The sequence below is a fragment of the Phycodurus eques genome, chromosome 1 (genome assembly GCF_024500275.1).
Source record: "Phycodurus eques isolate BA_2022a chromosome 1, UOR_Pequ_1.1, whole genome shotgun sequence".
NCBI classification, from domain to species: Eukaryota; Metazoa; Chordata; class Actinopteri; order Syngnathiformes; family Syngnathidae; genus Phycodurus; species Phycodurus eques.
In genome coordinates, this window is record NC_084525.1 from 37,049,541 (window position 1) to 37,074,603 (window position 25,063).

At 42.8% G+C, this 25,063-nt stretch overlaps 1 protein-coding gene across 3 annotated transcripts in view; it reads left to right on the plus strand.

Moving 5' to 3' along the window:
- The window catches only part of zranb3 (zinc finger, RAN-binding domain containing 3), a 162,750-nt gene that overhangs the window by 86,729 nt on the left and 50,958 nt on the right, over positions 1-25,063 (plus strand). For all 3 annotated transcript variants that reach the window (XM_061690995.1, XM_061690985.1, XM_061690977.1), the window contains 3 exons: positions 4,639-4,920; positions 9,610-9,719; positions 17,348-17,452. In XM_061690995.1, the coding sequence (XP_061546979.1) occupies positions 4,639-4,920; positions 9,610-9,719; positions 17,348-17,452 (497 nt within the window). The remainder of the gene's footprint in view (positions 1-4,638; positions 4,921-9,609; positions 9,720-17,347; positions 17,453-25,063) is intronic.

Sequence of the window (25,063 nt, forward strand, 5' to 3'; positions counted from 1 at the left end):
GGGGAAAATAAATGGTAAATAGACTGCACTTATATAGCGCTTTATCTACATCATCACAGTGCCCAAAGCGTTTTAGCCTCACATTCACACGCACATTCATAAACCAATGGGCAGGCGACTGCTGCCATGCAAGGCACTGCCATGCCCACTGGGAGCAAATTAGGGTTCAGTGTCTTGCCCAAGGACACTTCGACATGCGGACAGTCGTAGCAGGGATTCGAACCTGTTCTACCTACTGAACCAAAGCCACCCCAACATAATCCCATTGGTATCGCAAGACAAGTCCAGATCTGTGTGACAGACCACCAAGGACTCCACTAAAAGAGGTTTGAAGATCTGATATTGTATTTCAAAATAAGTCTCTGAAAACTGCATATTTTGTTGTCATTACCCTCGACTGAAAAAAATCTGTTAAAAAAAATCTATGAGATACGTCCGTATTATTGGGAGGCTTTTATTTTGAAGGTGGCTTTTGTTGCGAGTTGGCAACTTATTACTGTAATGCCTAGTATGAACAAAATTAGGGGCGGCTGGCTTGACTGCTACTTTACGAGTGGAGGCTGACTTGACCGCAGTCATTTTCGGGGGTCCTTAGGCTAACCGATGCACATACCGGAACTATATACCTACTGGAGGCGTGTCTTTAGCGGCCTCTGTCACGCAAACCCTTCCCCCTTTACGTCCGCATGCCTTCCTCAGTCATGTCCGCCTTCCTCTATATAAGCAGCGTGTCGGCAGGAAATGCTCCCAGTCAGTCAAGCGGAGCGCTCATCACACAACAACATTTATAGATTTTGGAACTCGGTGCACACATAAGGCGCCCAGTCCATTTTGGAGAAAATGTAAGACTTTTAAGTGCGCCTTATGGTCGTGAAAATACGGTACCTGATTCCAGATGGCAACAGCAGCAGCGTTCATTAATTGGACACAAATTGAACACTGTTAATACAATATTTTTGCTAATGGAGTTTTGGTTTTAATTAAAATGTCATGCATAACTGACCACTTCGTATGCCAGAATGTGATGTCTCATGCAGGTAGGTTAGAACAAGGCCTGCAGTTGATGTACCACCAACAAAGCTGTTTGCGGTACATTAGGAATTAATTTGATCTACTATACTACAATAATGTTTAATCAGAGTAGAGTGTGTGACACAGTGTTTAGCTTCTGTCCTTTTACAGGTCATTTGTCTCAGCATCAGCTGCCAGAATAGTCCACAGGAAGAGGGTTCCTGTGGATCTCGTGCTGTCTCTGTCCAGTTTTTATCTCATTTGTAGCATCTAATGATACTGCCCTGGTCCTATATGTCAATGTTTGATATTATGCATCATGTGGGCATCCAGATCTGTTAACATATTTTGTACATCTCTTTCAGCCCACAGTTGTTTTGCCTCACTGCAGACAGGAGAATAAAATATGTTCCTGTTGCTTATTTCACACAGCATACACATGCAGTTTTTTTGGTGTGATTTTTAGCATTAATTCCAGACTCAACTTTTTTAACCCTTATCAAGGCACTAATGGGGTCCTCATTTGCAAACTGAATAAAGGATTTGTTAGGGAAAGTCATGTTAAGGCCCTGCAGGATTTCATTGTTAACATCTTCCTCAGTAGGGACAGCTCAACACAAATTGAGCCGTCTCTCTTGGTGGTCTCGGTCAGCTTGTTAGCCAAGGGGTGCAGTGGTGAGGCCAGGTGCCCAGAGAATTGTTGTGACATTTGAGCAAGTCATTGGTGGGGTGGCCTTTGAAGAAACAAGTCAAGTCACATAGAGGAAGGATCACTAATTAACCTGCCACTGCGTCCCTGAATTTCACAAGTTGTTAGATTTCACACCTCAACTTTACAAATTACGTAAGAGAATGTGATTTATATTTACTGGGTAACGTGATGGGAGAATGTATTGTTTTATTTTTTTCACCTTTGAGATGAACTAAAACATTGTGAGCCATAGGTGACCTCTGACCTCTCAAAACCTTCTCTGGATGTATTGGCAAAAAGTAGAACGTCTTCTAAAGATGAAGCTGTGACAGACAAGGCTCATTGTTTTATCCATTTTCACTTGCTTTGTGCTCAAAATAAATGTGTGCATCGTCCAACAAATTTGTAAGAAAACCTTGCGTTTTCGGAGTTTTGCCTATTTGTCCACACAAAAATGTGCTTTTTTGTAATCTATTTAATGTTGCAAAAATGAGAGCACAGCACCGAAAGTCTAGCAAAGCTACGTTTTAGATGGGGAAAAAAACCTAAACTAATTTGCAAGCACTGAACCACCATCCATCCATCCATCCATTTTTTGAGCCGCTTATCCTCACAAGGGTCGCGGGAGTGCTGGAGCCTATCCCAGCTATCAACGGGCAGGAGGCGGGGTACACCCTGAACTGGTTGTCAGCCAATCGCAGTGCACATTTAAACAAACAACCATTTGCACTTACATTCACACCTATGGGTAATTTAGAGTCTTCAATCAACCTACCACGCATGTTTTGGGGATGTGGGAGGAAACCGAAGTGCCACGCTGGCACGGGGAGAACATGCAAACTCCACACAGGCTGGGATTGAACCCTGGTCCTCAGAACTGTGAGGCAGACGCTCATTGAACCACCAGTAAGTTTAATCAAAATTCAGAAAATCGTCTTTGTGTTCACTGAGAAATAGATAAAAACATTATTTTTCAAAGGGTGTATACTCATTAATGTTGAGCATTGTATAATAGTCTTTTGTCCAAATGATTTTATGCATTTTTTTGTAAGTCTGATTGGCTATGGCATCCATTAACATTGTTCATCTTAAAAACATGCTTGCTCTTTCATTTCCCTATCTGACAAGTCAAATCACACCCCAGAACAAGTTTGGTATTTTAAAAGGGGTCCAAATAAGATCCCCCAGCTTGCCGTGATCACCTGGGTAGAGTGTTGCACAGATGTGGCAATTACTGGGATTGTTACATTAATGCTGATTGCACACACAGAAATACAGGAGAGCAATTAGGAGAACAATGTGACATAATGATCATTCACCCTCTCTGAAAATAGTATCCGACAACTTTGCTGTAGAAATGAGTTAGAAAATGTTCCAAGCAAGACAGTAGAATGTAGTAGCTGACCAAGGAAATTTGTTTTTACAATTTCACAGATCTGCACCCCCCGTAATTTCTCGTGTATAATGTGCACCCATGTAAAATACGCACCCCCAAAGTTGACCTCAAAATTCTGGAAAACCCTTCTACCTATGTAAAATGCATTTTTACAATGCATGATTTTGCTTCTACCCATATGGTCAAAACATGAAGCATAATCTGTCATTTATTTTCAAAGAATTATTCTGAAGTTAAGCACTTTATTTGAACACGTAATTTTGTTTTTAATTTTTTTAATTTACTTGCTCGTATTTTGAAATTCACAGCCCTACTTTTATTCAGTAAATTAGAAAACCCACAGTTGTGCTCATATGTTTGATTACCCAGGCCGAATTTGTAAGATGGGTACAATTCTTTCAAGAAAAGATGAAGGGCCAGGCGAGACACATTTAATTTTATTTTAATGGGATCCAAATTAAACGGTCAAGCATTTCAGAAAAGCATTATCATTAAACAAAACATAACTATAAATAAATTAATGATGGTTGTTGTTGAGTCATCAGTCATATTAAAAAAAAATAATAATTTTCACAAAATCTGCCAAGGTATGTAAACCTATGAGCACAACGCTACATACATGCAGTCATATTTACCCCTGTCATATTGGAATGAAAGTGTAGGCTACACCTTTTTTATAACCACTTGGTGGTGGTGGCATATTAGAATGAAAGTGTACACCTTTCTCATTACCTCTAGGTAGCGGTGGCATTTGGAATGAAAGTGTACAGCTTTTTCATAACGACTAGATGGCGACATACATTTCTAAAATGTGAAAGTTTTTTGCATTTGCCCCTATACCTGTGTAATGCGCACTATTGACTTTTTTTAGAGAAGAAAAATGTGCATTATACATGATAAATTACGATACATTGCCCATGTTCAATCCTGTTTACAGGTGACAGGATAATCATTCTGATTTTATGTTTATATTATTAATTTTCCTTTAGAAACTGTACTCTCTAGTTTCACAGAGGTCGAGTGATTAGCACATTAGCCTCACACCTCTGAGGTTTGCGGTTCAACTCTCGGCTTCACCCTCCCTTTGTGGAGTTTGTATACTCCCCCCTTGCTCAGGTGTTACTCTGGCTTCCATATAAACCCTTCAATTAGCAGTCGACCAGTCCAGGGTGTACCTCGCCTCTCGCCCAAAGTGTAGCCTCTCCAAAGTGGGAGTGGCTGCAGCTCACACATCACTAGTGAGGATAAGTGCTGTAGATTTTAGATGGATGGATGGAATTGTACACTCATTTTCAATCAACAAACTTGTCTTTATCAATGCCTATCTTTTAATACATCTGTTAAAATTGATATATGGTCACACAATAATTAATGTGACATATTGAGATACTTGGGGGCAGACTCTTGGCCACACTGTCTGAATCCTCCATAGATGGATTACTCGCATAGGACTGAAGCTGGATTTAATGTGTAATTAAACTCTGCAATTTAGACCAAAAATATGATTTTAATTATTCTCCTTATGTCTCTGCTGCCTCAGAGCCCACCAGGTCTCAGCCACCTCCTGCGGAAAAGGAGCAGATGTGTCACATCCTGTCCAGCTCAGACCAAGAACCGGAGCTCAGTTGGCAGAAGTCGCACGCTACGAAATCGTCCAAAGGCAAACAGAGTGGGGAGGAGGATGAGCCTCCAAAAGACAAACAGAAAGCAGGAGAGACACAGGGAGGGGACAAGCAGCAGCTCAAAGGCAAACAATCAACGGGAAAGCAAGGTGGCGGCAGCACTGGCGGTGGCAGCTGCGTCCTCCCTGACCACACTCACGGTAATCCCACCTGTAATGGTCTTTTCATATCTGTGAAAATTGGCCAGTGCTTCCCAAATAATGCAGTTTAATTTAATCGCTGCAAACCAATAAGGGACTCTATCTCTTTCCATATGGGGCTGGGTGTTATTCTTCATATTATTATGAGTATCTCCTTTGGGATATTGCCTAGTTTGGCTCACAGGAAGCTAAGAGATATTTAGTAAAATCTTAGTAATCTCCTGAGTAAAGCTTGTCAACGCACACAATCTGCTAGCGAAACGTGAATGTAAAGTCTGAAGTGCAGGCACTGACCATCATGGAAGAAAGTGTCATAAGCTGTTATTTTTCTTTATTATTATTATTATTATTATTATCATGAAGTAGACTTGGATCTAATTACTTAAAACTGGCGCACTTGACCCATTTTGGAAACACAACCTACTGTGGTACCTGTCCACTCTTGTTTGTCTGTACTGTATAACCCAGCATGACTCCCCTGATGGGAATAATCAAATTCCCAAATCCGTGGTGTCTAACACTGCAAACTGGGACATGTGGTTAAGGGCCTCATACACAAAGCATTACTGTACATATAGCTTATTATGAAGAAGTAATTACCTTGTTTCACTTTGCAGAAAAAGAGTCTGCAACTGTTACAGTTAGGAACACTAGTTCAGCTCACTGTGACACTTTTTTTAAATGTGAGGTAATGATGATACAGCTATATATTCAATTATTCAACAAATACAAGATTACTTAGGGTAGCCTTATGTCAACAAAGCCGCACGCGACCGATGCGCTCGTGCACGCCAAGCCAAGTGTCCCGGCTGCCGGCCGGAGTACCGGTATAGATTATATAGCCTCCAGGCTGCAGCATGTGTTTATGATTCGTGCCTTCGTCGGACCTTTGCTGTTGTGCCATACGCGGTGCGACCAACAAGCCCTAAGCGGGTTGTCTCCGCCCCCCTACACCTATACCAGATGTGAGACAAAATGTGCAAAGCTGACAGATCTTTTCAGTGGAGGAAGGATGCAGCAGCACGACTACAGGTGGGCACAGTGGGCAAATGGCAAAATATTAGAGCTAGCAGAACATGCATTTGTTTTGGAAATGATTTGGTATACACAATTATCTCATACTTTAGTCCTTATGTATTGCAAGCATCAATGGTTCTTGTTGTTCATCAGAAAATATTCAAGTCTCTTTTACGTGACTTTGTGATTTAGGGATACTTACATTCTGATATAAGAAAGCGTAAAATGTCCAACAGGGTGTGCGTGTGCGTGTTTGATTTATGGAATTTTCTTACATGGATTGCCTTTGTGTATTAAGATCATAACTTCCATCCATCCATCCATTTTCTGAGCTGCTTCTCCTCACTAGGGTCGTGGGCGTGCTGGAACCTATCCCAGCTATCAACCTACCATGAATGTTTTTGGGATGTGGGAGGAAACCGGAGTGCCCGGAGAAAACCCACGCAGGCACGGGGAGAACATGCAAACGCCACACAGGCAGGGCCGGGATTGAACCCGGGTCCTCAGAACTGTGAGGCAGACGCGCTAACCAGTCGCCCACCGTGCCGCCAAGAACATAACTTGTTATGATTAGCAGCATCAGGGGTGAAGGTCACTACCAGAGGGGTTATTGAGGAGCTGGGTGACCCCATGGTAGCATGGTGGCTCCTTTGTGCAAAGAGGAACATGGGCCGACTGCCAGACCCTACACATTTCTGCCCAAACTGTCAGAAACAGATTACATGAGGGTGGCATGAGGGCCAGAAGTCATCCAGTGGGGCCTGCCCTCACAGCATATCACCATTCGGCCTGATTTGCATTTGCCAGCATACACCAGACTTGTCTAATTCACCATTGTCCCCTATTCTCTTAGAGAATGAGCTCATGCGACAGACACTGTGGAGAATGTTCTGCTTCTTGCAACATCCTAAGGTCTACGTACGTACCGTACCTTGGATGTTCTAATTATACCCTGGTTGTAGATTGTATGCTGTTTCGTTTGAGCAAAATCACTGCAGCTTCCCCTGCTGTTCATCTCCTACCATTCAATGACTTATTTATTGTATTTATTCCTGACACTTCTTTTTGGGCCGACCCCTCTTAATTCTCCATTGGGGTTCCAGATCAGTCCCTTTCTGATGATGGTTAATGCCGGTTTCCGAAGGGTGTGCCCAATCTACCTCCATCTTCCAATTTCATCTAAAACTGGTGCTTGCCCTGTTTCTATCCAAAGGTCGGCGGTTGTGATTTTTTCTGGTCCGTAAATATTATTGGATTCCTCTGCAAAAGTGGTTAATGAAGGTTTGACTTTTTCTATTGCAGCATTTGTTCTTCACATTTAGGCTCCATAAAGCAGGACTGATTTTTCATTGATCATTCTTATGACAGTCTGCTGTATATCTGTTTCGAGCAGCATAATTTTTTTAGAAGGAATGCGATCCTTGCTTTACTTACCCTTGCCTTGACATCTGCATTCATATCTCCCTGGTTGTCGATGATGCTGCCTAACAATGTAAAAGACTACTTCTTTCAGTTGGGTACCATCGAGTGTGATTGCTTCAGCAATCTTTGTCATTATGGTCTGGAATTTTCCCCTATGGATAGTAAGGCCTTGAACAACCATTCAGTAGCCAGAAAACGAATGGTAAAGGTGAGCAGAGAACATCTTTCTCGACCTATGGGGGAGGAAAACGCCTCCCTGTTTGAAATGCTAGAAGCACAGTGACAACATCCCTTTGGACATTACGTCGTCACAACGGGTATTCATCCCTCGATCATGTATTCAGTTTGTTTGTTATTATGCTGCCGCAAGTCTGTATCTGGCTCAATTAGTTTAATTTGAAACATAGAGGTTGTCCAATAAAAGTGACCTATGGGGTCAGCAGCGTCTGCTAATGATTTCCCTCTACCTGCCCAGGGTTTTTGGAAGCTAGCCACAGAGCTGTCAGACGCTCCCGCCTCTTGATTGCACTGAGATTACTTTCCTCACACCATGCACAAGCAATCACTCCTCCCCCACTTCACCGCCTCACACGCTTCACTGTCACTCACAGCTCGGCGATCTGCCTGAGCCCAACATTTATACGCAGATTCATGTTTTCCGGATATTAGTTCATACGCTGCAGCAAACTCGGCTTCACCGAAGTATATAGTTAAAAAAAAAATTCCATCTTTTTTGTTTCAGTCCTGCAGAAGATGAGATGACTCAGTCCAATTAGCTGTTGTTTTCTTTCCCTTGCAGTAAAATAACAGATAAATCCCAAGGTGTGTGATTTGAAGGCACTGTTCATACTGTGCAAGTGACAGTCTAATAAAATGGCTTTTTAAGATGAATTGCCCCATCAAATAAATGGTCCACTTAATGCAGCATGCGTGTTCAGCCACTGCAAACAGCCATTTGGGGGGCTGCTTACAACAAATATCAGGTGCACATAGTGGAGCTGTTAGGTTTCATTATGGATGTTGAAGGACAGCGAGATGGTTTTATTTTGAAAGGCCAAACGTTCAGTGTTTGTATTTTCAACATTAGGTGGCCCAGTGACATGGCTGAGAGGACACGCCAGCACCAAGGAGGGAAGCGCAAACCTAACAAAATGAAATGATAAATGAGATTCGGAACATCTGTCAAGGAGTGTAGATGATACTGTAAAGAACATGAACTAACTATTAGTACAACTCGCATCTATATACTGTTAATGCAGTTTTAAACCTACGAGGTATAAGCAAAGCCCATGATGTCTTTTAGCTGAAGCTTCCAAATGGGCTGATCATAGATGAATTAGCAACATTAGCCAGTTTGCAAGTCAATTGGACACTTGTCTATTAGTGTACACACACATGCACACACACAGACAAGGTAGACAAAGGGCCACATGAAGTGATTTAAAGCAAGTATTATCAGCGTCTTATAGGTCATTGTCTAAATGAAGCGTGGTGGAGCAGCGGCAGTCTCATTTCCACCACCTGACCTTTTCTTGTTCAATGCTGGCAGGATGAGCAAGTTACATTGCTGACAGTAATGACCTGCTCCCACTCCTCCCTCTCCCTCCTCTCTCCCCTTGTTCCACTCATCTTTATCACTTACACTCCGTCTCCCGTTCTCTGCTGTTGGTTGTGTGAACTTGTTAAACATAGATTGGGAGGTCTCTGTTCAACTAATGTGCCTTCTGTGACTACACTGGATTACATAACAATAAAAATGAGAGAATTTACAGCTAGTAAGGCTTTGTTTTTTTCTGGGACTGAAAATGAGACTTCAGTGTCAAATGTATTAGACAAGATGACCCCATCCCTAAAAGAAACCCGAGAAACATTCCCAATATAGAATTGAAGCACTGATTGATTCCGAAATATTAGGCTTCAGAGAGGCGAGATCAGATTATCTGGGGTTACCAAAATTCATATTCCAGCTCCAAAAAAATGCCACAGCCCCGTTTGACGGTTTCATGAAATTCTAATTTTAGCAAGGCATATTCCATGCTCTAAAAATAGCTTCTACCTCAAGAGATCTTTTTCATTACAGACAACAACTTGGGCAATTTGTCTGGTTTCAATGTGACAAGGTATCGTCTTTATATTATATAGAGTAAATCGGATTTATGACAGAATGCCACATGTTCTTATCATGTCTGAAATGTTTTTAATACTGTCCTTTTGGGAAAACAGTATTTGACCCTATTCCTCTTTGTCTAGAACTGAAAGCTATGAAAGCTAATGACAGTGAGGAAGGTGGTGATCCTGCATACCAGTGCCTGCTGTTCTGCGCCAGCCAATACACAGATCGAATACATATCTACGATAAGGTAGTTGTGTGTCTCTTTGATGTCATAAACAAGTGACCAGTGGACAAATTATCATTTATCGTTCTTGGTACATGCATGATTCCATGACAACAATCTAGTGAATGTCGGGATGGCTATTGAGACACGGTGGGAACTGGTTCCAAAGTTAACGATACTTAAGAATTGTTAGCTAAAATTTTCTAGCAATTCCCTTAACGATTCTATTTGAATTGATAATGTCATTGTACATTTTACGCAGCATACACGTCACACGGATTAGCTGGTGTTCACACAACTATTGGCCTCAAGCGGTATTAATATGCTACATGACACTAACTATTCTGAGTAAGGGTGCCAGATTGCCACCAAGAGCACCAGTAAACACACGACTTAAAACGACACCAATTTAACTATAAACCAGTAGAAACGACACCTCTTTAACTATTAAACCCAGTCTGTACAAAATAACACATTAAAGATGCATTTTAATGCATTAAAAATGTGATACGGTAATTTTAACTATAGCATTGCATTCTGGAAAAGAGCACATACAAATTTTCCAGGTGTTACACTAAAATACACCATGCCAGAAATTGCAACCAGGAGTTTCCCTTGGCGTCTTAGGGCCAGTATGGTGCAAAGCATGCATGGAGCTACACACTTCTGTAAGCTTACAAAAAAAGAGTAGAAGAAGAATGCCGCAATAGAACTTTATTCAAATTGTTTTTCACAGATTAGGAAGAACATATGCCTAATGCAGCCCTATTGTTTGAGCCACACATCAACCAAATAACCAAATCTGCCTTTTTTTTTTTTCCTCCGGGCACTCCGGTTTCCTCCCACATCCCAAAAACATGCATGGTAGGTTAATTGAAAAACTCTAAATTGCCCATAGCTGTGCCTGTAAGTGTGAATGGTTGTTTGTTTGTATGTGCCTTGCGATTGGCTGGCAGCCAGTTCAGGGTGTACCCCGCCTCCTGCCCGATGATAGCTGGGATAGGCTCTAGCACGCCCGCGACCCTAGTGAGGAGAAGCGGCTCAGAAAATGGATGGATGGATGGATGTTTTATGTAAAGTGACTTTGAGCACTTGGAAAAGTGTTTTTTTTTTATTAGTATTCGTATTGTTCTTTTTGTTGTTATCAAAAATATGGATTACCCATAAGAATTTAAATCAAATTAAATATGGTATAAAAATCATGGGTTTAAAAGAGAGGCATTTCACTATCACAATTTGCTTTCACAAGTTAAAAATGTAACCAGATGCACCACATCTTTCTGTCACTCATGTTAGCAGTGCTTTATGCTGCCTTTACAAGAAGACAAACTATTGTTTAACCCCAGTGTGACTCTGATTACACTCCTGTGCATTCTTAACACTCGTCTTGAGTGTCACGAGCCAACAGGACCAAGTATTGATTGCACCATGATTACTCAACCCTTTTGTTTCATTCATGAGGGATGACATTCCTTCCATGCAAACATAGATAAGAGGGTTTTACATGAAAGGAACCAGTGTTGAACTGAATCCACAATTCTATATTAGTGTGACGGCAGTAGACAAGTGTCATGTACACCTGGCTCAGACGATAAGCCACAGAGATAAATGTCCCCCACTGTCGTATAAATGATAAACTGGAGGAGTTCTGCCTGGAAAGCTGTCACATTTGGATAATCCTGGAGCAGGCACAGAATTCATATGGAGGACTGCTCGATTCACAATCAGGAGACGATTTATTGCGGTTTGAATGAGAAATATGAGAGTATTAGGAAATTGATGTGCAGTTTCTAGACATCATTATTTTAGTCACTGCCCGTGCTGTCAGGTGGCTGGTGTGTCAGATAGCAAGGACATGCCACCGATAGGATAATACACTTCAATGTATTGACTGCTCACAGGAAGTGCATAAAATTGATAGAAAGCAACAGTACGTACAAAACCCAATTCCAATAGAAGTTGGGACGTTGTGTAAAATGTAAACAAAAACCAAACACAATGATTTGAAAATCCCAATCTATATTTAGTTGAGTACACTGCAAAGACAAGATATTTCATGTTCAAACTGATGAGTTATTTTTTTTTTTTTTTGTCCAGATATTCTGTCATTTGGAATTTGAGACCTGCAACACGTTGCAAAAACGCTGGGTCAGGGGCAACAAAAGATGGGAAAATTTGAGAAATGCTTAAAAAAAAACACCTGTTTGGAACATTCCAGAGTTGAGGTTAATTGGAAACAGGTGAGTATTATGATTGGGTATAAAAGAAGTATACCCGAAACGCTCAGTTGTTCACAAGCAAGAGACTTTGTGAACAACTGCGTGAGCAAATAGTCCAACGGTTTAAATTTTTTTTTCTCAATGTACAATGGAATTTGTGGATTTCATCATCTACAGTCCATAATACCAGAAAAAGATTTCAGAGAATCTGGAGAAATCTCTGCACGTAGGCGGCACTGCATTAAAAACCTAGGATTTTCCACGTGGACTCAGGAACACTTCAGAAATTCATTGTCAGTTAACACAGTTCATCGCTACATCTGCAAATGACAATACAATACAAAAATCTACCATGCAAAGCAAAACCATATATCAACAACACCCAGAAACGCCGCTAGCTTCTCTGGGCCTGAGCTCATATGAGTTGCACTGACACAAAATGAAAAAGTGTGCTGTCGCCTGACGTGTCCACATTTCAAATTGTTTTGGGAAATCATGGATGTCGTGTCCTCCAGGCCAAAGAGGAAAGGGACCATCCAGATTGTTATCTGCGCAAAATTTAAAAAAATCCAGCATCTGTGATGGCATGGGGGTGTGTCAGTACCCATGGCATGGGTAACTTGCACATATAGTATATGAAGGCACTATTAATGCTGAAAGGTAGATGCGGGTTTTGGAGCAACATATGCTGCCATTGAAGCAATGTTTTTTCAGGGATGTCCCTGCTTAATTCAGCAAAACAATGCCAGGCCACATTCTGCTTGTGTTACAACAGCGTAGCTTTGTAGTAAAAGAGTGTGAGTACTACACTGGCCTGACAGAGGTCCAGACCTGTCTCCCCTTGAACGTATGGCGCATTATGAAGCGCAAAATATGACAACAAAGACCCCAGACTTGAGCAACTGAATTTGTACATCAAGCAAGAATGGGAAACAATTCCACCGACAAAGCTTCAACAATGAGTGTCCTCATTTCCCAAACACTTTTTGAGTTTTGTTAAAAAGAAAGGTGGTGTAACACAGTGGTAAACATGCCCCTGTCCCAGCTTTTTTGGAACATGTTGCAGGCATCAAATACAAAATGAGTGAATATTTGCAGGAAAAAATATATATATATCAGTTTGAACATAAAGGGCTCTATTTTCCTGACTAGCGCAAATCCGGCAGACCAGGTTGTCATTAGGCTTTACACGATCAGGATTTTTGGGGCTGATCAGCGAGTTTAAAAAAAAACGATCACCAATCCGATCACAAGATGGAGGAATGTGTCTATTTAAATGGCCTGTTCATTTACTGTATATACTTGTGTACTGCCCTGCAATTGGCTGGCGACCAGTTCAGGGTGTACCCCGCCTCTCGCCCGTAGATAGCTGGGATTGGCTCCAGCACGCCCGCGACCCTAGTGAGGATAAAGCGGTACAGAAAATGGATGGATGGATACTTGTGTACTTAATTGCTCAAAAAATTATATTTACACAAAATAATGTATCTTTGTTCATCTATTTATGCCAGTGAGGCATAGTAACAGACAGAACAAATGGATGGTCTTCTATTAGATGGCAGGAAGTAAATACAGTCATTAATGTATCCACTTTTTGTGACATTTCTGTTTGTTGGTGCGCTGTGAGATTTTTCAATTGTAAAATATTTTCCTTGGCTCCCTAAAGGTTGGAAATCACTGCTCTAGTCAGATCGTGTATTCTAATCAGTCAGGTCAAACCAACATTACAACATGACAGAAATAATGGGTGCTAACTCACTGTAATTAAATGACTTTATTTTAATTAAATTACTTCACCCACACCGAAACTGAGCATGATTCGACAGAACGGCGGCATGTTTACGTACAACCGTCAGTGCTAGCAGTAGCTTGCTAGGCTACATAATGTTTTGTTGCCTGCTTGCGAGCCGTATCGTATTAAAGGTACGTGAACATACCTCAAGCAATCCTTAAACGAACGTCCTCTCTTGTCCTGAGCACTGGTGACCACCAACCACTCGTTTTTCTCCATTTTGTCCTTATAATACAGTTAGCGCGATCCACTCTTGTTGTCGTCGCCACGGTAACGATATCCGTTTCCCATTCGAGTTGACAAGATAAAGCACAATGATCGTAAAAAACGGGATGCGGTGGTATCGGAATACAAGATTTTATTGCAGTCGTCTGACATATTGCAATCCTGAAAGAGCAAATTTGTCTTGTCTTCTGATCCGGGCATTACGTGTTGTCTGTCTCGGACGTGTTGTTTGTCCCACCCTGCCGACTTTGTATTTTTATTATTTAAAAAGAAAAGTTCTTTTTTGTTTTGTTTTTTTAATAACTTCATTGGCCGTCAAATATTTACAGTACTACGTCAAAAGACATGCAACAAGGCTAAAAATAAACTAGCTTTTGGATTCAAATATACTGTGCAAGACGGCGATGCGGAGTAAATGTCTTTTGCGGAGTCATTGATCGGATCGGCGAATTATGACATTAAAGCTGATCAGCATAAAATGCTAATTATCGGCCGTTACCGATCAGGCCGATAAAATTGGTGTAAAGTCTAGTTATCATAATCTCACAGACGCATGCAGCGGCATATTTAACCAAAGGGGCTGTCTGCGCCCATGGGAGGAAACACTTCCGTCACTCAAAGCAACTTATTCATTCATTTCCTTTTAAAAGTGAGGCACAATGATTGTCTCGCAGGCATGGAGAGAGCAGTCTGTGCGTGCTTGGAGCATTGTCCCTTTGCCGGTGTAGCAAAAGATGTCATGAAATACTGGATGAGTTGGTGACAACCGCGGCCGATTTACATACGTCCGCAGACCTCATGAATCTATCAACACCCATGCACGAACATTCATGTATGTGCATCTCCCCTCCCCCACAGCTAAATGCTGGCCAGTGGGGTGATTTAAAGAAATAAAAATGGGCTAATATTGATGATAATAATGATGATGCGTTCAATGAACTACTTTGTACCATGATTCAGGGGTTTGATGTCCACTGTTCACATATTTATGAATGAAATATGTCTGATCCAGCCCACATGTCCGTGAAGCTCGTGTATTGTCTGCCAAATCTGCGAGGAGGCAGGCTAGACACGGTTTTGGTAGTTTCATGGACCGACGTACCCGCAGCGCATTTAAAATGGGATGTCTGTGCTGGTGGCGGCACGGTGGACAACTGGTTAGAGCGTCAGCCTCACAGTTCTGAGGACCCGGGTTCAATCCCCGGCCCCGCCTGTGTGGAGTTTGCATGTTCTCCCCGTGCCTACGTGGGTTTTCTCCGGGCACTCCGGTTTCCTCCCACATCCCAAAAACATGCATTAATTGACAACTCTAAATTGCCCGTCGGTGTGACTGTGAGTGCGAATGGTTGTTTGTTTGTATGTGCCCTGCGATTGGCTGGCAACCAGTTCAGGGTGCACCCCGCCTCCTGCCCGATGACAGCTGGGATAGGCTCCAGCACGCCCGCGACCCTCGTGAGGAGAAGCGGCTCAGAAAATGGATGGATGGATGGATGTTTATGCTGGTGTGCAAGTCAACACAGCCTGGTCCAATCCCCTCCAATCAAAGCGAGTCATTGCATACACTTTAAAAGCGGCGCAAATAATCTGGCATGGGGATGTGATATATGCAGATGAGATCTCAGCAACCTGTTCAAGACTGGAACAATGAAAGTTAGTGGTATTCCCTTAGTTAATACAGAATGAGTTGGTGAAAAATTGCTGGCAAATGAAATGTGTCCGCGGACCTCATAGATTTATATTCCCTCTGATGATCGTTTGTTTGCATCCCCCCACCCCACCTCATACCCCGCCCCCGTCATAGTGGCAAGCCTGAACAAAATGTAGTTAAAATGACTAAGAGGAAGTGATAGTGATCACTGAGGTGACTCAAAGGATTGAAGTGTTGGCCCCTTCTTTTTCCTGCATTATTTGCATATCTTGGATTAGTTTTCCATAAATCTTATAAAAACCCAAATCTGCTCAGACTTCTGCCCAAGTCTTTTTTGTTGCTGAAAGAAATAACATATACCATGCTGTTTAACACCATTTGCCTATGACGTCTTCCAAGTACCCCGGGTTCCTTCTGCTTTCCAAAAACTTCCATGTTAATGCTAATTGAATGCTCCGCCCGAAGTCAGCTGGGATAGGCTCTAATGAGGACCCTAATGAGGACAAGCATTATAGAAAATGGATGGATGGAATACTAAGTGTTTGAACTGTTGAGCACAGTTTATCGGTGAATCGTTTTATCCTCAAGTCTTACTCTGCTTAACTTAACTTCCATTGTACATCTGTTCTTCTTTTAACACCCTTTGTTGAGTATGATAGATATGGAATTGTACGACCTCAGGGGTGTTCAACTTTAAAGGTTCTACTGCATAGCAAATGATAATCTTTATTTCAACTTTGCATATTCTTGATTCACCATCTCTGCTGCTGAGATGAGCTGAATGTGTGCGGTTGGTGTAGTAGCAGTTTTATTTAGCGAGAATACCTTACTGCTCACCGTGCAAATTGGAAGGACAGAGCACATTTTCTATCCACCAAAAGTCTAATCCTGTTCCGTGCTGCTGCAGCACAACCTGCTCCCTGGCTCTCTGTGCCATTTATTTGACCATAATCTAAATAAATGCACAAGCCACTGCACATTGATGATACTAAGGAAAACATCCTAGTGCTGATTTAGACCTGAATTCCATAGTGTGTTATTAACCTTTGGCCTCCTCCTGCCTCCTTCTCACCATGCTCTACCATCTTCACGTCTGAACTGAAGTAGCTCTTGCCCCTTAACTCCACTTTGCATCTTCTGTTTTGTGAAATGCTCCTGATGCATGACAGTAGCCCTTATTCCGGAACCCTGTTCCAAGTTAGGTTCACAAAGAGGGTGCATTGAATCTTAGAGTAGAAAGAGTGGGCACTCTGAAGGCAGTAATAAACTGAAATAGATGTGAACATTTCAAATTTTTGGGTGTTGATGGCGTTACTTTTTACATTGTGCAGTTTCTGGCAGATCATTATCACAGCGAGCATACAGCTATACACCATCCTTCTTAACTCATTAGTTTTAATGCATGCACACTGTCACAAGAGAAGTCTTTTCTTCAAAGTAGTCCACGTCTATTTGAAAAAGGGGGAGAAAACTAATGAGAATTACTGTGGCAAATGACAAAGAGTGGCAATCCATGGTTGTCAATTAAATACAAAATTACTTGAACCAGCTCTTTCACTCAAAGGGGTGCTTAACAGTCAGTGTTTAAAAAAAAAAACAACAAGATAATGTTGAGAGTAAGATATCAGCAGATTTGAGCACACACCACATATAGTAGTGATTTTATCTTAAGTAATAGGAAAAGAGAGGGAGAGAGAGGTTTTAATAATATTGTAACAAATCCTATTGCTTGAGGCTAACTCTTCATCTCCATCTTTTCATCTGTTAGGACGCTGCTCCGTTGAACTTGAGCTTCATCCCCCTAGACATCAAACTAACCAACTGGGACGACCTGCCTGAGGACTTCAGCCGGCACAGAGAAAATCGAATACAGGTGTAGCCTGTGTGTGTGTGTGTGTGTGTGTGTGTGTGTGTGTGTGTGTGTGTGTGTGTGTGCGCGCGTGTGTGTGTGTGTCTGCGTACGGGGACGATGTGTGCTTGGTGCAATTTACTTGTTTCATTTTAGTAAAAGCAACTTAAAGGGAGTGTTTGCAGTGTTATCTACCTCCAGAAAATAAAAAAATGCCTATCCCTCATTTGCCAACAACTCGGCATAAGACGAGCAAACAGAACCAGAGTGAAGAGACCTCAGGCAGCTGAGAAGATCTCGACAGATAAGTTTATCGCCCCACTTTGATTTTTAATTGGTTGTGCATTCCAAAATTATAAAATAAAAAATCAAACTAACATTTTGTGTTAAGGTAACACTTCATTATGAATAAGTCACGCAAACAACGCAGCATCTGCAGCTAAGGTTGGGTTGTTTACAGAGCAAATGCTAGTTAAGTATTTCTAGCATTGCTATTTTGTTGAAGCTGGATAGGTGTTCTCTGGGATTAATTTGCCATTATGAATGGGCATATTTGAGAATCGCGGTCGTGCACGTTAGTGAAGGGCTTGGCTTTGGTGGTCAGAGACTCTGTTGGGGGGAAGAGTAATCAAGATACTATTTGCATATCTATTGTTGACCAATACTGGCCACTCATGCCAGAGTAGCATCTGCTCCATTTGCACACTGATTGAGGAGTATCTGCAACATTTGCACAACCAACATTGTCCCAGATTATCGCACTACTCGTCACTTCAAACCGCATACACTCCTTGAAGTCTCGGTGCCCTTTGCACAATGGTCATTGCACCGGACTATTGCAATATTAGTCATTTGAACTGCTCTAAGTGCTAGAGGACTCTGCATCTTTTTGCACAATTGTCCAAAAATAATAATAATAATAATAATTTACCGGCATTACCAGATAACTAGCAACCCATCACTGCTCAGTGACTGTATTTTTTTTTTTGTCAATGTCTTTATGTCTCAAAAGTGTTCTCTGTCAATTGACTGTTGTCATACTAGAGCGGATCCAACTACCGGAGACAAATTGCTTGTGTGTTTTTCGGACATACTTGGCAAATATAGATGATTCTGATTCTGATTCAAATCATGCTAACAGTTTTATTTTTCCCTGGTTTCAGCAAAGCTCCTGACACCCAAAGAAACAGGTCAGCGCACGGCAGCGGGGTGTGCCTGCGAGTGCCCAAGAAATGATTGCCACCTCATCAGTCATACCATCTGTCTCTGATTGTTTTTCGCCGGGTGCGGCGGTTTCTTGTACAACCCCAATTCCAGTGAAGTTGGGACGTTGTTTTAAACATAAATAAAAACAATACAATGATTTGCAAATCATGTTCAACCTATATTTAATTGAATACATTACAAAGAGGTGGTACGGTGGGCGACTGGTTAGCAAATCTGCTTCACAGTTCTGAGGACCGGGGTTCAAATCCCGGCCCCGCCTGTGTGGAGTTTGCATGTTCTCCCCGTGCCTGCGTGGGTTTTCTCCGGGCACTCCGGTTTCCTCCCACATCCCAAAAACACGCACGGTAGGTTGATTGAAGACTAAATTGCCCGTAGGTGTGAATGTGAGTGTGAATGGTTGTTTGTTTCTATGTGCCCTGCGACTGGCTGGCGACCAGTTTGGGATGTACCCCGCCTCTCGCCCGAGGATAGCTAGGATAGACTCCAGCACACCCGTGACCCTAGTGAGGATGAGTGGAACGGAAGATGAATGAATGAATACACTAAAAAGACAAGATATTTAATGTTCAAACTGATAAACTTTATTGTTTTTAGCAAATAATCATTAACTTAGAATTTTATGCCTGCAACACATTCCATAAAAGCTGGGACAGGGTCATGTTTACCACTGTGTTACATCACCTTTTTTTTTTAACAACATTCAATAAACGTTTGGGAATTGAGGACACTAATTGTTGAAGCTTTGTTGATGCAATTATTCTTGTTTGATGTACAGCTTCAGCTGTTCAACAGTGTGGGGTCTCCGTTGTCGTATTTTACGCTTAATAATGCGCCATACATTTTCAATGGGAGACAGGTCTGGACTGCAGGCAGGCCAGTCTAGTACCCGCGCTCTTTTACTACAAAGCCATGCTGTTGTAACACGTGCAGAATGTGGTTGGGCATTGTCTTGCTGAAATAAGCAGGGGCGTCCATGAAAAAGACGTTGCTTGGATGGCAGCATATGTTTCTCCAAAACCTGTATGTACCTTTCAGCATAATGTTGCCTTCACATGGTGTAAGTTACCCATGCCATTGGCACTAACACAGCCGCATACCATCACAGATGGTGGCTTTTGGTCCACAATTTGCTGGCTTTTGGTCCACAATTTCCAAAAACAATTTGAAATGTGGACTCGGTGGACCACAGAACACTTTTCCACTTTCCATCAGTCCATTTTAGATGAGCTCGGGCCCAGAGAAGCTGGCGGCGTTTCTGGATGTTGTTGATAAATGACTTTGGCTTTGCATAGTAGAGTTTCAAGTTGGACTTACGGATGTAGCGCCAAACTGTATTTACTGACGTATTTACCTGAGCCCATGTGGTGATATCCTTTACACATTGATGTCGGTTTTTGATGCAGTGCCACCTGAGGGATCGAAAGTCACGGACGGGCATTCAATGTTGGTTTTCGGCCTTACCGCGCACATGCAGTGATTTCTCCAGATTCTCTGAACCTTTTGATGATATTATGGACTGTAGATGATGAAATCCCTAAATTCCTTGCAATTTCACATTGAGGAACATTGTCCTTAAACTGTTCGACTATTTTCTCACGCACTTGTTCACAAATAGGTGAACCCCGCCCCATCTTTGCTTGTGAATGACTAAGCAATTCAGGGAAGCTCCTTTTATACCCAATCATGGCACCCACCTTTTCCCAATTAGCCTGTTCACCTGTGGGATGTTCCAAACAGGCGTTTGAGGAGCATTCCTCAACTTTCTCAGTCTTTTTTGCCACCTGTCCCAGCTTTTTTGGAACGTGTTGCAGCCATAAAATTCTAAGTTCATGATTATTTGTTTATCATTTTGAACATTAAATATCTTGTCTGTGTAGTGTATTCAATTAAATATAGGTTGAACACGATTTGAAAATTATTGTATTCTGTATTTTATTTAACACAACGTCCCAACTTCATTGAAATTGGGGTTGTAAAACAATTTAAAGGCAGAAGAAGGGGCAAAATTTTTTTTTTTTTTCGCAGATTCGCAAATTATCTTCACTAACTCACCGACAAATGCCTTTTGTGTTTCCAAAACATTGTGGGTTTTCCCTTGAAAAGAATTATACATATACTGTAATTGTTGTATTGTGCAGTTGAAGTTAACTGGTAAGGCAAAACAGACGTGAACCTGGCAGACATGCTAATTCTGGCATATTTGCATCGCATTGTACGGCATAGTATTTTGGACAGATGTTCTGAAGTGTGCACTCGGCAGTCGAAAAACTCAACTCAAATTTGACCAAAAAAAGTCAACGCAAATATGGTCCCATGTTGAACAATAGTCAACAGAAAGATCTCTTCACTCCTTTATCTCCCAGTACCACTGTTTTTTTGGGGAGGGGGGTCTTTATTGGTATCAGTGTTGAAAAGCCAATGGTTTTACTTATTTCACTATTAATAACAACTATTTAGCTGTTAATTTTTGTTTCTTTCTTTCTTTGTTTTTGCGCTTTCATTTACTACTCAAAGAAATGCTACATGAAGCATTCACAGTCCAGTATAGTTACATAACGTTTTTACATTGGCAAAAGTTTTATCTCTTGCATGAATTTTTCTGCGAAATGTAACAAATTTGTGAATGAACAGGCTACTACAGCAGATTGTTGTTGAGTTCTGAGGGTTCAATGTGTACAGTATGGTAAGACGTTGAGGAACAAGCAAAGTGATTGATACAAAGGAAACTATAACTAATATTGGAAGCTGATTGCTGAACAACATTTCCATGTAAAATGTATTGTCCATAGATTTTAGTAATTTGTAAAAGATGGATGAGATAGGGTGGTCGTCTATGACTCTTAATTGCTACCTTTATATATTAAAAGTAAATGTAGTTTTTTTGCAGATGGCAATTGCACTGCCTGAGATACTTGGAAATTCATAATTCTGACCCCAAAATATTGGAGTACATCGAAATAGTATTTTTATTTCTACATTTGTTCATTATTTCTCTTACCGGTTAGCTAGAATAAATCAAAAGGGTTCTGCTGCCTTGTCGTCAACCATGTGGCATCCATTTAGACTTGTACGGGGGTACAGGCTGACCTTTATTTTACAGTAAGATAAGATGTTATTTTTAGCTAGGCTGTCTTAGTAAAGCTGAGGCACAGGGCTATCCAGTCTAACTGATAATCACTGGCAATCATGAGCAAAAAGAGCAACATTATGGGTATGGACTCCAGTTTCCACCCATGCACGGCCTAGAGGAAGAAAGGAAGGATAAATTGCCAGGCAGGGGCTTGAAGATGGAAAGAAAGTGAGGAAGGCTGAGCAAGTGTCAGGAGACAGGCAAGTGAGAGAATGCAGTTTTGTGAGGATCATTACAAGAAGACGGATCATCGCCTCAAACGACCCCGCGCACACCAAACAGCTCATAGTGAATTCAGCAACCTGTGTGTATGTGCCTCTGACACTCTCCGCCTGTCACGTTGTTTATGTCCATTTCTAAAGCCAAGGAGTGAGCTGCACCCATTATTTATACCCAATTTTGCTCCAGTTGTTCACTGAGATCAAAACTGAGCATGCAGTTTTGTCTGGGCTGTAACACGTTGTGGACGGAGCAATGCATAAACTCCACCCACAGCCAGTGTTCTGCCTCATACAGAGTAACACGCAGCATGCACTTGTAAATAGTGAAAGGACCAATCTCACTGGCAGGGATGTTGCAGAGACTGCACAGGCTGATCAGTTGCGGTGACTTAGGGACCCGGGAGACAAAAATATTGCTTGAGCTCTCACCAAGAAAATGTGGTTCTGATATTCTCAGAGGTTGAAGGAGGCATTAGTAGAGATGTCCACATACATTTTGGTGATGTATGATTGCAGTTTTGTGACATTAAGCTACGTTAAGCTTTTTCTCTATAGTGAGTATATGGAAGAGTCTGCAATGAACACGAACAGCAAGAGATTCCAGGAGATGTCTCCACAACCAGCGAAGACTCAAGTCTCCCTCCGGTCGCCAACTTGTCTCCGGGCCAGTGAGATAGGGGTCAAAGGACAGCTGTAGGAGAGCGCTTGCAATTAACATAATGTGTGTTAATCTACGTACAAACCCCAATTCCAGTGAAGTTGGTACGTAGAGTAGAACGTAAATAAAAACAGAATACATCCATCCATCCATTTTCTGAGCCGCTTCTCCTCACTAGGGTCGCGGGCGTGCTGGAGCCTATCCCAGCTATCATCGGGCAGGAGGCGGGGTACACACAGAACTGGTTGCCAGCCAATCGCACGGCACATACAAACAAACAACCATTTACACCATCCATCCATCCATTTTCTACCGCTTATCCGAGGTCGGGTCGCGGAGGCAGTAGCTTTAGCAGGGACGCCCAGACTTCCCTCTCCCCAGCCACTTCATCCATCGCTTCCGGGGGGATCCCGAGGCGTTCCCAGGCCAGCCGAAGGATGTAGTCTCTCCAGCGTGTCCTGGGTCGTCACCGGGGTCTCCTCCCGGTGGGACGTGCCCGGAGCACCTCACCTGGGAGGCGTCCGGGACGCATCCGAATCAGATGCCCCAGCCACCTCATCTGGCTCCTCTCGATGTGAAGGAGCAGCGGCTCTGAGATCCTCCCGGATGACCGAGCTTCTCACCCTATCTCACTCATTTCGGCCGCTTGTATCCGGGATCTTGTTCTTTCGGTCACGACCCACAGCTCGTGACCATAGGTGAGGGTAGTAATGTAGATTGACCGGTCGAGAGCTTCGCCTTTCGGCTTAGCTCCTTCTTTACCACAACGGATCGATACAAAGTCCGCATCACTGCAGACGCTGCACCAATCCACCTGTCGATCTCCCGTTCCATTCTTCCCTCACTCGTGAACAAGACCCCAAGATATTTGAACTCCTCCACTTGGGCAGGATCTCATCCCCGACGTGGAGAGGGCACGCCACCCTTTTCCGACTGATGACTATGGTCTCAGATTTGGAGGTGCTGATTCTCATCCAACTCACCACCAGGTGGTGATCAGTTGACAGCTCCGCCCCTCTCTTTACCCGAGTGTCCAAGACATGCGGCCGCAAGTCCGATGACATGACCACAAAGTCAATCATCGAACTGCGACCTAGGGTGTCTTGGTGCCAAGTGCACGTGTGGACACCCTTAGGCTTGAACATGGTGTTCGTTATGGACAATCCGTGATGAGCACAGAAGTCCAATAACAGAACACTGCTCAGGTTCTGATCGGGGGGGCCGTTCCTCCCAATCACGCCCTTCCAGGTCTCACTGTCATTGCCCATGTGAGCATTGAAGTCCCCCAGCAGAACGATGGAGTCCCCAGCGGGAGCGCTCTGCAGCACCCCCTCCAAGGACTCCAAAAAGGGTGGGTACTCTGAACTGCTGTTTGGTGCATAGGCACAAACAACAGTCAGGACCCTTCCCCCCACCCGAAGGCGGAGGGAGGCTACCCTCTCGTCCACCGGGGTGAACCCCAACGTACAGGCGGCGAGCCGGGGAGCAATAAGTATACCCACACCTGCTCGGTGTTATTTTAGCTTATTTTAGCTGTGTGCTTAGAGTCATTGTCTTGTTTGAAGGTGAACCTTCGGCCCAGTCTTGAGTTCCTGAGCACTTAGGAGAAGGTTTTCGTCCAGGATATCCCTGTACTTGGCCGCATTCATCTTTCCTTCGATTGCAACCAGTCTTCGTGTCCCTGCAGCTGAAAAACACCCTCACCCCCACCATGATGCTGCCACCACCATACTTCACCGTGGGGACTGTATTGGACAGGTGCTGAGCAGTGGCTGGTTTTCTCCACACATGCCGCTTTGAATTAAGGCCAAACGTTCGATCTTGCTCTCATCAGACCAAAATTTCTCACCATCTTGGAGTCCGTCAGGTGATTTTTTTTTTAGCAAACTCCATGCGGGCTTTCATGTGTCTTGCACTGAGGAGAGGCTTCTGTCGGGCCACTCTGCCATAAAGCCCCGAGTGGTGGAAGGCTGCAGTGATGGTTGACTTTCTAGAACTTTCGCCCATCTCCCGACTGTATCTCTGGAGCTCAGCCACAGTGATCTCTGGGTTCTTCTTTACCTCTCTCACCAAGGCTCTTCTCCCCCCAGTTGGTCAGTTTGGCCAGATGGCCAGCTCTAGGAAGGGTCCTAAAAGTCATCCATTTAAGGCTTATGGGGGCCACTGTGCTCTTAGAAACCTTAAGTGCAGCAGAATTCTTTTTGTAACCTTGGCCAGATCTGTGCCTTGCCACAATTCTGTCTCTGAGCTCTTCAGGCATTTCCTTGGACCTCATGATTGTCATTTACTCTGAGATGCACTGTGAGCTGTAAGACAGACAGGGGTTTGGCTTTCCTAATCAAGTCCAATCAGTATAATCAAACACAGCTGGACTCCAATGAAGGTGTAGAACCAGCTCA